The 15,338-nt window shown below is 38.1% G+C and overlaps 1 protein-coding gene across 5 annotated transcripts in view; it reads left to right on the top strand.

Annotated features, from left to right (window-relative positions):
- The window catches only part of stxbp5l (syntaxin binding protein 5L), a 523,376-nt gene that overhangs the window by 405,016 nt on the left and 103,022 nt on the right, over positions 1–15,338 (top strand). For 3 of the 5 annotated variants that reach the window (XM_048540360.2, XM_048540359.2, XM_059650278.1), the window contains exon 19: positions 12,273–12,338. In XM_048540360.2, coding sequence (XP_048396317.1) covers positions 12,273–12,338 — 66 coding nt within the window. Of the gene's footprint in view, positions 1–12,272; positions 12,345–15,338 lie in introns of all 5 variants that reach the window. The other 2 variants (XM_048540358.2, XM_048540357.2) reach the window with 1 other exon arrangement.

Genomic DNA, 15,338 nt, shown 5'->3' with positions numbered 1-15,338 from the left:
ATCCAGTGGTGAGTTTTTTTCCCAGCTATCATATTGTTGGATAGATAGTATTTGAGCTGAACTGAAACAAAAACTGCAAAGGACAGAATCCAATTGCAGCATCAGTGGCCATGTTATTGAAGACTACATGGTACTTAATAGCACTGTCAGCACCTTCCAGCAATTTTCTCATAATTGAAAGTAGACCAGAGGATTTGATTTGTTCTGCTTGTGGAAAAGAGTTACTAGGTAATTAACACATTTTTGGGTAGATGATAGTATTTTAACCGTGCTGGCACTAGTTGGCTAGAGGTACAGCTAGTTTATTGTTTTTCTTCATTCAAGAGATCTAGGCTTCACTGGTTGAGCCAGCATTTGTTGTTAATCCCTAATTTCCCTTGAGAAGGCGATAGTAACCTAGGTTCTTGAATTGTTGCAGTCCAATTGATGTAGGATGATATTCCAAAATTTTGACACAGGAACTGAACAAAATATTGTCACATCCAGTTAGTAGCTTGGAAAAAAGCTTGGAGGTTGCGGTGTTCCCATGTATGAACCGTGCTTATTCTTCTAGATGGTGGAGGTTGTGGATTTGTGGTGTTTATGAAGAAAGGGTTTTTAATGTTTTAGTTTTAAACTAGTAGCATATGGGTTCATTGTCAGAAAGGTCTTAACAATTAACTGGTAACATCCATTTTAGGCCAGAGGTTGCTCCTAAAAGATTAATGGAAATTTGTTATATTGTGAGGGTTTAACAATTATGTGGGTTTATTCATTGATTACCCTGTTTTAGTGGAAAATCACCACGGTAGATTTTATATTTTAGTTTTATTTCAATTTATCCTGGCAAAATTTCATTCTGAAATTTGACTTGCCCAGTAGCAACGTAAGCTGGGAACATAACACTTGTCTGTATAATCTCAGAGCACTTTATCTCTACACATCACTACCTGTGGCATCCAGAAACTGTAGTCTGTATTCTTTTAGTATTGTCAGAGTGATTGACGCATAATGCAATCATTGAAACCATTGAAATATATTAGTTTATTTTTGTGTTTAGAATAATCAAGGCATGATTTTAGCTAAGAAAGATCCAGACTTTGAGATGCTTTTGGCTGGTTTGTAGGAGCTCTAACTGATGGTAGAAGCAAATGTAGGCTCTCCAAGAAAAAGGCAATTATTTAAAGCAGTAAAAATAAATAATCTCAATAAAAGAGTATAGTTGCTGACATTTTGCAGATGAGTGTTTGGTTAGAAACCTATTAATTATTGAATGCATAAGATCTCAGTGATCTCACATTTGACCTGTCTGCTGGTATAGAACCAGTTTCTACTTGAAATGGATTCAACTGCATCAACCAAAATTTTACACATGAAAACAACTAATCAAATAATTAAGCCTGTAATCATCAGCAAACTTTGTGGCTTACCTTCCTTTCATCTCAGGCATTAATATGTGTGGTAATAGTTGAGGGCCCAACACAGATCACCAACATTCCTAGCTCGAAAATTAGACTATCTGCCCTTGATCCCTCCTCTCAGCTGATTTCTTAACAAGGTCAATAATTTTCCTTCTGTTTCATGAACTTCAGCTTTAGTTAACAATCTCTTGAGATACTTTCTATAGTAGCTTGTCGAAGCATGTATAAATAGGATTCATTGACATTCCCCTGTCCACTACTTTAGTAGCCTCATCAAAAACTTCAATGAGGTTCATCAGGTACTATCTACTTTTTATAAATCCATGCTAGACCCCACTAATCAGTTGTCACTCTATTCTTAATTACACATCTAGAAATTTCCTGATTGTGAATATCAGGCTAGCTAATAATTATAAATCTCTTGTTTTTGTCTTGTCATCTTTCTGAAATAGTGTAATTTTTCAATCTAAAGGAACAGTTCCCAAATCAAACAAACTTTGGAAAATTAAAGTTAGTGCCCTGCTGGTCATTTAAGTGGAAATTTAATACTAAGCAATCTAATTCCTTTCTGTTTTCCTTTAAAAAAAATCTGAATTAAGTTTCTCCAAAAGCCATGTTGAAATTTAAATTCATTTTCATAGCTTATATGCTTGTAAAAAAGGGATAAAAATTTCAACCTGCATTGTGTCTTTCAATTACAGACACATATCTTTTTTTCTAATTTATGTTCCTTAAGTGTGATATCACCTGGCTCTCACCAACTCTCCAGCTAGCAGAACCTTCATCTGTGAAATTGGGAATTCTATTTTGTATCTGTAGATAGCCTGTTCAACACTAATTTCAATATCTGTACGATAGTCCCACCCTATTGCATCATCCACTAGCAATACTTCAACAAGTACATCTGAAAAAAATTTTTTGCAATCTGCAAATGGCTGTTCCTTCAATGTCTGTGGGTCCAAGGAGGAAATAATAAAAGTTTAACAGCAATTTCACATTGTCAAACATTACAATTACAAACCACAAATTCACAAGTGGGGAGTGAACCCAAGTGTTTGATTCTTTTGATGTGATTTGGCATTAAGTTTGTGTTTTTTTTAATCAATGAATGGGGTTTTAAAATCTTTCACAAGAAAAGTGAACATGAAATAACTAACACATTCAGCACTGCATTTTTGCGATGTTTACGTGACGTGTTCTTTCAGTTCAGAAGCTGACAATATCTACAGACAACAGCAAATGTGATAAATTGCACACTTGCCCTTTACCATTTAATTTCCATGAATGTTTGTACAAATTGCTGTAAGTAGAAGACTAAAAAGTCACAGACTTCTGTTTAAAGCATTTGTATGAAAAATAATGAATATCCGTAAATCAGACTGAAAAAATATCCAGAGATAAGGAGAACTGCAGATGCTGGAGAATCCAAGATAACAAAGTGTGGGACTGGATGAACACAGCAGGCCTTGACCTGTCCATCCTCCCCGGATTTACCAATCCCCTCCCTACCTCCCCACCCATACTCTCTTCTCCACCTATATTCTCCTCTATCCATCTTCAGTCTGCCTCCCCCTCTCTTCCTATTTATTTCAGAACCCTCTCCCCATCCCCCTTTTCTGATGAAGGGCCTAGGCCCGAAACGTCTGCTTTTATGCTCCTAAGATGCTGCTTGGCCTGCTGTGTTTATCCAGCCCCACACTTTGTTATCATGAAGAAATATCCAGTCTTAAGAAAGATTCAGTTTAACTATTGAATACAGTTTCAAACTTAATTCAGACGATGAAAAGAATTGGAATTAGAAAGACAGTTCAAAAAGAGGAAAAAGAGTGATGCTGTAAAATTGCAACTCAAATAAAATCTTTAACTAAAAACTAAATGAGTGAAATCTCCACACTTGTAAAGGGTAATTTTCAGTGACAGGGAGATAGTTAAGAAGTAAATAAGATTTATTTTGCTACTAAAGAAGATTACTTAGATTGAGAGAGACAAGCCTTGACTTTCTACACTGTTCAATATATTTGAATGGTGAGCTAGAGAATGGGATACCATTTTTGAAGGTACTAATGGAAAAATGGCACATGACAGACTGCAACTTCCAGGTATGCATCTGCCATCACTTGAAGCTGCTGTGTGATTTGCACTTACAATAATGGTGAGTACTGTCATTATTTTAACACAAATTATGTATTTAAAAAGCACTATATTATAAATCTTTTCATGTATGATATTTCTAGTGATGTTTTAATGTTTATTGACAATAGGCAACAGATGAATTAGATTTGCTCTCTTCTCTTATATTTTATGTGTAGATACCTTTTTTCCATTTAGCATACATTTGCATGTTAGGTTCTGTCAATTTACATTGTGTTCACGGTGACGTAGAAAGTTCAGTATTTTGCATCAGTCATAATGCAAATGGAATACATACCAAGATCATTTGGGCCCAATCTGCACCTAAACTATAATGAATGCCATTTTGGATCAATGAACCTTTAGAAATCAATGAAACAAGGCTTGGAATATTTGAAGAGAGATAATGGGAACTGCAGATGCTAGAGAATCCAAGATAATAAAGTGTGAAGCTGGATGAACACAGCAGGCCAAGCAGCATCTCAGGAGCACAAAAGCTCCACTGAATATGGGAATGAGAACTCTAAAGCCTATTTTGGAACCACTTTGCTAATTTAGAGAAAAACTGGAGTATGCACCAAGAAGCCTATTTTGGAACCACTTTGCTAATTTAGAGAAAAACTGGAGTATGCACCAAGAATGCTCCACTCAGCTTGATTTTTAGATATACAGCTCAATTTCTCTCCAAGAGACAGGGCTGCTGCTTGCCTTCCTCTTGTTTATCAACTCAGTATTTAATTAATTTTCAGAAAAGTTAGACCAGCAAGCTGGCTCAGCATTTTCAATCGTTATTAACAGTTCACTGGTGTATATAGATAAGGGTCAAACGTTAACTCTTCAGCCTTTGTGTTCGTATGTTTTCAACATATCATCAATTTATGCCAATGCTTACTTAAAAATGTATCTCTCTAGTGTTTCATATCGATGTTTAACAGATGTATATTAAATGTTAATTAGAAGACAACATGTAATTGAATGATATTGTACTTAAATATGTTGAAACAAGTTTCTAGTTGTGGTGTCCAGGTAGGCAATTAGACCTTATGCTGTTAATAATGAGAATATTAGAAAAAATATTAGAGGGAAAATTGGTAGTCAGTTACTGAACATATTCACAAGAGGCTGTCAGTGTAATTTTAACAAAATCGATATAAGTTTAATACACACAGAAGAGGGAAAAAAACACTTACTGCACAAGAACTGCTTGAAATGGTCTGAATACATATATCAAAAAGAAATATTTAGCAATCTTATAGATATGCAAAGCTCAGGAAAGAGTCACTCTTGTCTCCACATTAGGTTTTATTGTTCAATGGGCATGGTTGTAATTGATTTCCTGTTTATTCTGCCTGATCTATATGATGTTGTGTTTCCATTCTCATAAGACACCTTGTTTCTTGGTTAGCCTCGTTTCTAATGTGTTGAACAATTCATTCTTGAAGCAGAGCTTAAGGTGGAAGCCCACATTTAAAATGCATGAATTAACAAACTTCTGACCCTCAGTCACCAATCATGAGAAAAATTAAAAATTAAACTATATTTGTGTCTTTTAATCATGACATTTGTTTTCTTTCAAATTTGCTTTTAACAAAGCTTGTGTTGTATATTGTTTCTTCATGCTATGTGAATGATTTTCAAGTTGTATGGGTGTTGCACTAAATGCCAACCTTTAATTTTTGTTATAAAATTTTTAAGGAAAGCGAGAAGATTTTGATCACTATAAATAAGTGTCTGTAGAGTGGTTGGGTGCCCCTACACCCCAAGGACTGCAGTAGTGCAAGATGGCAGCTCACCACCACCTTTCCCAGGACAATAACAGATCAGTTACAAATGCTGGCTGAGCTTGCAATGCTAACATCCCATGAATAAATACAGAAAAAAGTCTTTGTCCATTGAGATTTTTTGCCGTTGTTTAACGAACTTGTCAAAAGAACCACTGAAATTCTGAACAAATGTCCAATAATATCCACACGTGTGTATATTCTGCAGAAGTTTCTCATTCCAACTTGGTCATGGCAAATCCAAGATAGCATTTATTCTTGATTCTCTAGGTTTTACTTGGGTTTGTGCTGAATTGGAACTATAGCAACTGTAACAGGGTCAGCCAGGTGGACCTCATTGAATATGAGTTCCCTGATTAGGTATGTTATTCTGGTCCAATCAGGGAGCACTGGCTGACCGAAATTAGTTGAGAAAAATTTACTTTAATTGGATCAATATTTTGGCTGCCTGAATGAAATCCTACTTAAATATCTGGAAGATTTTCAGGAAGGCCTAGGGACATTCAAAGGAGCAAAGGCTGCCTTTGAAGTAATTCCACAGCCCTGAAGGTCTGCCCAGTACAATTTGCCTTATCAGCCAAAGTAGATGCAGAAATCTGAAAGCTGGAAAGTGGAGAAGTCATCAAACCAGTCCAGTTTGCAGAACAGGCAGCACCAGTTATATCAATTGTGAAGCCCAGCAGGTCAGTTTGCCTTTTAAGCAAACAGCAAACCACTTTTCACAGCTGGATAAACACCCAGTGCCTCAACTAGGTTATTTATATGCAAAGCTGGCAGGGAGGCTGTCCTTCACAAAGTTTAACATAAGCCATGCATACTTACAACTGTGGTTACATGATTCTCAAAAGTAAACTATAATTAATACCCATAAGGGATTATACCAAATTACAAGACTTCCATTTGGGGTATCATCAGCCTGTGCAATTTTTCAGTGGACAATGGAGAACATTTTAACCCAGTTCGTCATTTATCCTATTGACATGCTAATAACAGGGAAGACCAATAAGGAGCACTTAGAAAGCTTTGACAATGTTGTTAGATTTTCTCCCAGAAGGGAGTACCCCTTAGAAGGGAAAAACGTGTGTTCCAGGTACCTCTACTTGGGCTACAAAGTCAACAATACTGGGTTATATCCGTTGGAATATAATGTGAATGCGATCAAAAGTGTCCTGGCTCCCACGTCTGTACCAGAACTTAGGTCTTTCCTAGGGCTGGTAAATTATTACATAAAGTTCATACATAAACTGATCTCCTTCCTGGCTAATTTGCATCAACTCTTAAAAAAGAGTCAGCCTTTGAAATTGTCACGTAGTCAAGGCATAGCTTTCAGGGAAGAAACAACTATTATCCTCTAAGGTGTTGACACACTGATCCCAAGCATGATCTGGTATTGACATGTGATGCCTCCCTGTATGGCATCAGGGTAGTTTTAGTTCATAGGTTGGCCAACGGAGAGGAACTCCCATTAGCGTGTATTTTCAGGATTTTGGCTAATGAAAGCATAAATACTCCCAAATAGAGAAGGAAGGTTGGCAGTCATATTTGGAGTCAGGAAATTCCATCAATACTTCTGTGGACATAACTTTGTAACAGTAACAGACTACAAACCTTTGCTAGGTCTACTTAAAAAGAACAAAGCAGTGTCACCCATAGTTTCAGACCAAATTCAGTGGTGGGTTCTAATACTAAGTGTGATATAAATACAGGTTGGAACACCAGCTGGGAGGCCAAGTCACAAATGCAGATGCATTAAACCACCTCTCACTGGCAGATACACCGCCAGTGGTACTGCCACAGTAAGAGCCCATAATGGTTTTAAATTTTCTGGACACACTTCCAGTTATAGCTGACAATATCAGACTTTGGACACAGAAAGATCTGGTTCTGACAAAACTGAAATAGCTGGTGGTGATGCAGGAAACCAAAGGACCATCACAATCAGAATTGAAACCTTTTTGGAACTGCAGAGACCATATCACAGTAGAGAATGTTATATTATTTTGGGAAGCAAGAGTGATTGTCCCGAGCAAAGGTTGCTGCCGCATACTGGCTGAACTCCTCCAGAGTCTTCGAGGGATTTCAAAAATTAAGGTGTTGGCAAGATGTTATGTCTGGAGGCCAGGGCTGGACGCAGAGATGGCCATGCCTCTGGGGCAGTGCCCAGAGTGCCAACAAGGACAAAAATTACTGCCAGCAGCTCCCCAACTTTCACGACAACCATGGACTCCGTTACACCATGCACTTCTCTGCATGGGCTCAATGTTCTTAGTCATTGTGGATGCCCACTGAAAATGGTTGGACGAGCTCAGAGTTTATTGGTCAAACATTGCGATGATACTAAAAAATCCATATGCATCTTTTGCATACATGGCCTCACAGAAGTGTTGGTCACAGATAATTAGCCACCAATTTCAGCATTTCCTAAAGTCAAATGGCATTTTACATATAAGAACATCAATCATCCATACTTGAAAGCAGGTTTAAAGAAGCAGCTTACGCTTCAATGGATGCAATGGATATAGGATGACTCTGCAACTACAGGGATAGCTCTACCAGAATTGCTAATGCAGAGAAGACTCCGCACCAAGTTAAATCTGATTTTCCCAGACCTGGTTTGGGGGGGGGGCGATGGGGGGCACAAACCACCATCAGGAATGCCAATGCTTGACACAAGACTCCACTAAGCAAGTTTATGTCAGGGGACAAAGAGTGGACCAGCATGGGTAATAGGCATGGTCAATGCAGCATCGAGTCCAGAGACAAAGGAGCAGCACTCTGAAAGCTTGTGATTACAAATAAATCTGTTGAACTATAACCTAGTTTCATGTGACTTCTAATCTTATCCACCCCAGTCCAACACCGGCACCTCCACATGAAGGATATAATGATAGTAATGAAGTCAGCCAGGTGGACCTCATAAAATATGAGTCCCCTAATTAGGGAGCCCTGGCTGACAGATAAAAACCGTCGTGTCAGACCCTTCTGAAGAAGGGTCTAGACCCGAAATGTCAGCTTTCCTGCTCCTTTGATGCTGCTTTGCCTGTTAAGTTCATCCAGCTCTACACCTTGTTATCTCAAATTCTCCAGCTCCTCCCATCTCAGTGTCAGATGTTCTGTTCACTCTGAGAGATGGCTCAGAGGGAGCTGGATCTGTATCAAGGCCACTCCACATATAAATAAGGGGTGACTTGGTGATGGGATACCCACCTCTGTGGAGTTATTTCAGTGACCAAAATAAGTAATTTTTGCTTTATTAAAAGGTTTTAGACAAGTTTAAAACCAAAACAACTCTTTACAACCAATCAAGCAGTTTGTTCAGGTGAGGTAAATCTTCCTTCTAACCTCCAGTTTATATTTTTGATTGAATGTTACCAAATCATCTATTTATATCGCAATTGCATAATGCCTCAATGACTTTGCTGGTTAATCATTGAAAAGTTAACGATGAATTTTAATTCCAAACAGTATGACATTGTGTTGATAAAGTTTACCCACATTATAAACAGCAATTTTTCACAAGGCTGTATATATAAAAATAACTATCTGGTTTCCTTTTAGCAAGTCAAATTTAATAACAAATTGTACTTGTTCTCTAATGATGGAATTGAATATGAATCTTCCTTTGTTACCACATTGGCTTTGTGAAAGTCTGTATTCAATCGTCGTGAACCATTTAGTTCTGGCACCATCACAATAGGTGGTCTCCGCCCACTTTAATTCATCTTATTAAGGTCCATTGTAAACTTGGGTTAACTTCTCTGTGTTGCATCAATAAAGATGTTGATGAATGGGTAACGTCTCCCTCACACTAACCCCATGCATAATAAAAGACATTTTTCCAAGCTAATTTACACAAATCAACTTATGAACCTGTAATAGCTTTTGTAAGTCACCTTGATAATTTTCCGGGAAAAAGAATAATATTCCATCTAACCTCCAGTTTATACGGTGGACAAATTGGAGTAAACATTCAAAACTGTACATGTCAGGACACTGAAGCATTTGGCCACATAAGCTTCACAGCTATCTTTGTAAGTGAGGTGAAATATCTTTCAATTTCATCTTCTATAAATTTATAATGAGAAACCTGTATTTAATGCCTACCAAATCCCATATTACAACTCGAACCATCATCTGAGCTACTACCTCTTCTTTATTTACACTAAGATTTTCTCTAGCAAAATCATGATTTCTCATTTTTTGGACTTCAAGCATTTTAAATTTATTTCTCTTTCTATTTCTGTCTCTTTTAGTTTAAAGTATTCTCAATTCAAATGCTATTTTTCTATCTTTCTCTGCCCATTCCATTACTCCTTTCATTCATTACATATTTTTTCCCTTTCCAATTCAAGTTTATTAGCTCAGCTAATTAACATAATAACACATCAATTTCAGGTTTTCCTCGTTTTATTTCAGAAATAGGTTTTGAGTAATCACATCAAGTGTCTCATCCATTGGTTAGATCTTCATTTAGACCTTCAATTGTCTGCCAACGATCTCAATTTATATTTCAGAGTGAGACCTAAATTGATCAACCTCAAGTTTTATTTTTGCTATTTGTTTATAATAGTGTTCAGTGATTGAACATAGTTATAGGTGATTACCAATTATTACACACAAAAGAGAATAATCGCTGTCTGTCTTATATCATATGAGAACTATTTGAAGGAGTCTGATCATAAACAATAATATAACTAATGTATTAGTACATATTCTTCAACATTCCCTCCAAGCCACTCACCATTATGACTTGGAAATAAGTTGCTGTTTCTTCAATGGGAAATAAATGCTGGCCCAGCCTGCAAGGTCCATAACCCGTGCATGTTTTTGTTTTAAGTGTGAATCTATATCACACCTAAGTCAAATCAAAAATCTCACTTGCAAAGATGAGGTCTAAGATTCAGGCACACTCATTTTTAGGCAAGTCATTGGGAGCAATGTAGAATCTCTGCATCTGAATGGTAGAGTTTCCAATATTGGCCCTAGGGATTCACTTACTGGAAGGAGATAGAGTGCTTGTTTGTTGTCATGGTGCAGTGATTACAATGTCAGCAAAACAAAAAAACTGATCATTGATGATAGGAAGAAAGGAGGAGGACACGCCCCTACCAACGGAGCTGAGGTGGAAAGAGGTGAGAGTGTCATTTCCTAGGAGTAACGATACCTGACAATCTGTCTTAATCTCCCAAATAGATGTGACAGTAAAGAAGGCACAACTCCTCTTCTTCCTCAGGGGCCTTAGGAAATTCAGCATGTCCATTAGGAGCCTCACCAACTTTTATAGATGCACCACAGAAAGCATTCTATCTGGTTGCATAACAGCCAGGTATGGCAACTGCTCTGGCCAGATCAATAAGAAACTATAGGAAGTTTTGTGCACAGACCAGACCATCGCAGAAGCCAACTTCCCATCCATGGACTCCATTTACACTTCTGTTTGCCGCAGAAATGCTGCTCTCTTCATCAAAGACCCCTCCCACTCTGGTAATGTTCTCTTCCATCAGGCAGAAGACAGAGAAGTTTGAGCACACACCAGTGATCAAAAACAGCTTCATCCCTGCCATTATTAGACTGCTGAATGGACATCTCTAATTTGAAATAATATTGATCTTGCTAATGTCGAACTTGTCTTGCACACCTCCTGTGCAGCTGTAACCTTGTATGCCTTGCTCTGTCTAAGCACCTTATGATCTGTATGTCCTTGACTGCTATGACCTACCTGTGCTGCTTGCAAAACAAAATGTTTCACTGTACTTAAGTGCATGAGACTACAACAAATCAAATAAAATCAAATCATTTGTACACAGACATGCAGAATAACCAGCAAAGCGTAAGTAATGGTTAATAAATGAGGAAGTGTGGATAATAAGGTTAGGAACAGTGGGTCATTGAGCTAGGAAAGATGGTAATTGAAATAGAAAGGATGGGTAATCAGCTGAGAAGAGTGGACAGGTGCTTTAGGATAGAAGGTAGAGCTGCAAGCAATGTTACCAAATCTTCTTTTAAGTACAATCTTAGCTCAAGAGAAATAATTGCTCCTCCCAGTTTTGCATTCAATTACGTATCTTTTAAAGTCTTATCATTAGTTGTTGTTTTGGAGGCTAAACTTTCCTGACCTTAGCTAGTCTTTGCTCAGATTAAACAAGTCTTGTTGTGGGGTGCTATTAGCCTTACTTGGGCCTCTTCTGGAGCTTATCGGAATTGATCAACTCTGCCACAACCACCAGTTAAAATCATGTAAATTTGCAGAAGACCATTAAAAAGCATTTACTTAGGACATGAGCAGCATGGAGGTAGCTACACATTCAAACCTATTCTTTCCAAATAAAATAGATAATGTACTGTATTCTGGACTGATCAATGCATTTAATTTCCTGAGTATGGACCCATAAAGTTTTCTAGCAGTGTCTAATCAAAATATGTTGCTGAAATACAGACTTCAATTGTGTGTAAAATTTATGACTATTCCAAGATAGTCTGATGTTCCTGCAACAGTAAATCATCCCAAAAAAAAGCAACTCATCTTTTTCTAAAAAAATGTTGTATTGGATTTATTCATTAATTCTGTTTCTTGCTCCACAAATGCTATCAGAATTGCTGAGATCCTCCAGTACTTTGCATTTTTATTTAACTTTTGTTGTATAATTGCAGAGGAATCAAAATGATTAATCTTCCAATCATGTGAATTACTCTGGAGACAGCAATTTGTTTGGAAAAATCATTTGTTTCTTGAAAAGGTGATATAAACAAAGTTTTGGAAATTCTGGATTGGATCATCAAGTCTTGTCTTATGTAGATTTAATATGTGTAACAGTACACAATCTTATAAATAATGTCTCATTCAGTTGGAATTATTGTTTCAGCATCCTCCAATAATTTTTCAGCGTGAGTAATGGGATTTTAAAACTATTATTCTTCAATCGTATCCAGTACAGTGATAATTATTTATTCCTGTTTTTAGGTTTGACTGAACTTCTTGATAACCCTGTATCACTGGAGATTGAACGCTGCAAATCTCCCACTTCAGGTAAAGGTAATTGGTTTCTACCTATCATTACTTGTTGTTTGTGGCACAGCATTGTTGTCTCATTAAATCTGCGTGAGATATTGTGCATTCTACAAATCACCTGCACATGTAGCATCATCTAGAGTTGATGCAAATAGGCTGAAATTTTACGATTTATTGGCACATACAGGAGGATGCTCACTTCTCTACTAAATTTGCAGAGATTCACACTTTCCATTGATATGAGTGAAACATTGATTAAAGACATTGTACTATCATCCACTGAATATGTTCTGATTTCTATTTCTCAAACTGATCTCAGAGGAGTGGCAGTGGGGAGAAGTTCTCCAAAGGGAGGTAGTGGCATAGGGTCATGTTACTTGACTGGAAATCCTCAACTGGAGGTTAGTGTTCTGGGTTTGAATACCAACATGGCCAGTGGTGAAATTTGAATTAAAAGCTAGCCTAATGGTGACAAACTAGACTGCCATCTATTTCACAGATGCCTTTTCAGGGAAGGAAACCTGCTATTCAGGGTAATTAGGGACAAGCAATAAATACTGGCCAGCGACGCCCTTTTTCCACAACAGACTTAGAAAAAACCTTGCCTGGACTGGCCTACAAATGTCTCCAGATCCACTGCAATGTGGTTGACTCTTGACCGGCCCCAAAAACAGCCCAGTAAACCACTCAAAGTCAAAACTACAAAACCTGAAGAAAGTAATGAAACCAGGTCGACAACCTGGCAGGGACTACAACAGCAGAAAATACAATGTTGACCCTACAAAATCTTCCTTACCAAAATTTTGGAACTCGTGCAAAAATTGGGAAAACTGTCCTACAGTCCATTCAGGCAACAGCCTGACATAGTCATATTTACAGAATCATACCACACAGACAACACCCCAGACTCACCATCATCACCCATCCACACCCATGTCCTGGCACACATGCAGGACAAAGCCACCCAAGGTGTCAGTACTGTGGTGTACAGTTGGGAAGAAATTGCCCTGGGAGTCAGCATTTATTCCACACCCTATGAAATCTGCTACAAAGGAAGGCTGCTGCTGTTTTCCCCTACCACGCCCTTGCTATTGAATCAGTACTTCTCCATGTTGAATACCACTTGCAGAAAGTACTAACAATGGCAAAGGCACAAAATATACTCAAGATAGGAACTTCAGTTTCCATCAAGAGTGGCTCAGTTATACCACTTCTGACTGAGCTGGGTGTGTTCTAAAGGCCATAGCTGCTACACTAGGTTTGTGGCAGGTGAAAACCAACAAAAAGTAAATATCTCTTTGATCTCATCCTCAAACATTTATCAGTCACCACCAATGACGGTATCGGCAGGAGTGACCACCACACAGCCCTTATGGAAGTGAAGTCCCATCTTCACACTGAGGATATCCTCATTTGTGTAGTGTGGCCCTGTCACTGTGCTAAATGGGTTAGATTTCAAATAGACCTAGCGACTCAACTATCATCTATGAGGCACTGTGGGTCATCAGCAGCAGAATTGTATTCATCCAAAATATGTAACCTTGTGGTCTCACATGTTCCTCACTCCACCATAAATGTCTAGTCTCAGGATCAACCTTAATTTCATGAGTGTGAGAAGGCATACCAGGAACAACATCAGAGTGCCTAAAAATGAAGTAGTCAAATGGTAAAGCTACTGTATAGGAATACTTACATGTAAATGACAGAAGTAGCATGTAATTGCCAGGGCTAAGTAATCCCACAACCAAGCTATTAGACCTAATCTCTGTAGTACTGCCACATCTAATTATGAATGGCGGTGGACAATTAAACAACTAACAGGGGTAGGAAGCTACACAAATATCTCCAACCTCAATGCTGAAGGAGCCCTGCACATTAATGCAAAATGGAATATTCAAACATTTTCATCCATCTTCAGCCAGAAGTGCTGAGTGGATGATCTATTTTGGACTTCTTCTGAGGACCTAGTATCACAGATGGCAGTCTTCAAGCAATTCAATTAAAGAAACAATTGAAGGAGCCAGTTATTGCAAAGGCTAAAGGCCCTTATAACATTCCAAAATAGTACTGAAGACTTGTATTCCAGATTTATCTGCACCTTTAGCCAAGTATAGCTACAACGCTGGCATTGACCTAACACTGTAGAAAATTGAAGCAAAGTACTGTGAATGCTGAAAATCTGAAATCAAAACGGAAATTTCCGGAGAAAGTCAGCAAGTCTGGTAGTATCTTGCAACTGAGAGAAAGAGAGTTAACATTTTGAGTATGATATTGAGCCATATCATGACTCAAAGCATTCAATCTACTTGATTCTCCACTAACATGGAAACCTACCCAGTTCTATCCCGTGCACAAAAAGCTGGGTGAATTCAATCTGGCTGGTAGATCTATTAGTCTACTCTCAAATATCAGCAAAGTAATTGAAGCAGTTGTCAATAGTGCTATGAAGCAACACTTACAAAAAAGACATCCTCATTGGCTCTGGTGGAACCCAGACTGAGTGTCGTTCAGCCACTGACTTCATTATAGCTTTGTTTCAAATATGGACAAAAGATGTGACATCCAGAGGTGAAAGTGCCTATCATTGACATTAAGGCAACATTTGTGCGATTGGGACATCAAGTAGGCCTAGCAAAACTGGCGTCAATGGGAGCCAGAAAGAAAATTCTGCTCTGGTTGGAGACATACCTACCACAAAAAAAAGATAGTTACAGACTAACCAAAATACCAAAAGAACTGCGGATGCTGGAAATCAGAAACAACAACTGAAATTGCTGGAAATCACAGCAGGTCTGGCAGCATCTTGGAGAGAAAGCAGAATTAATGTTTTGGGTCCAGTGGCCCATCTTCAGGTTATGGTGATGGAGGTCAATCACCTTAGTCCCAGGACATCTCTGTGGAGATTCTTCAAGGTGGTGTGTTGGCCCAACCATCTTCACTTAGTTCATCAATTATCTTCCCTCATCATATGGTTAAAATTGGGATATTTATGCCTGACTGTTACTGGACATTACACAT

Source organism: Stegostoma tigrinum, chromosome 12, assembly GCF_030684315.1.
Source record: "Stegostoma tigrinum isolate sSteTig4 chromosome 12, sSteTig4.hap1, whole genome shotgun sequence".
Lineage (NCBI taxonomy): Eukaryota > Metazoa > Chordata > Chondrichthyes > Orectolobiformes > Stegostomatidae > Stegostoma > Stegostoma tigrinum.
Note: the sequence above shows the minus strand (reverse complement) of the source record. Positions and strands in the feature narration are given on the sequence as shown.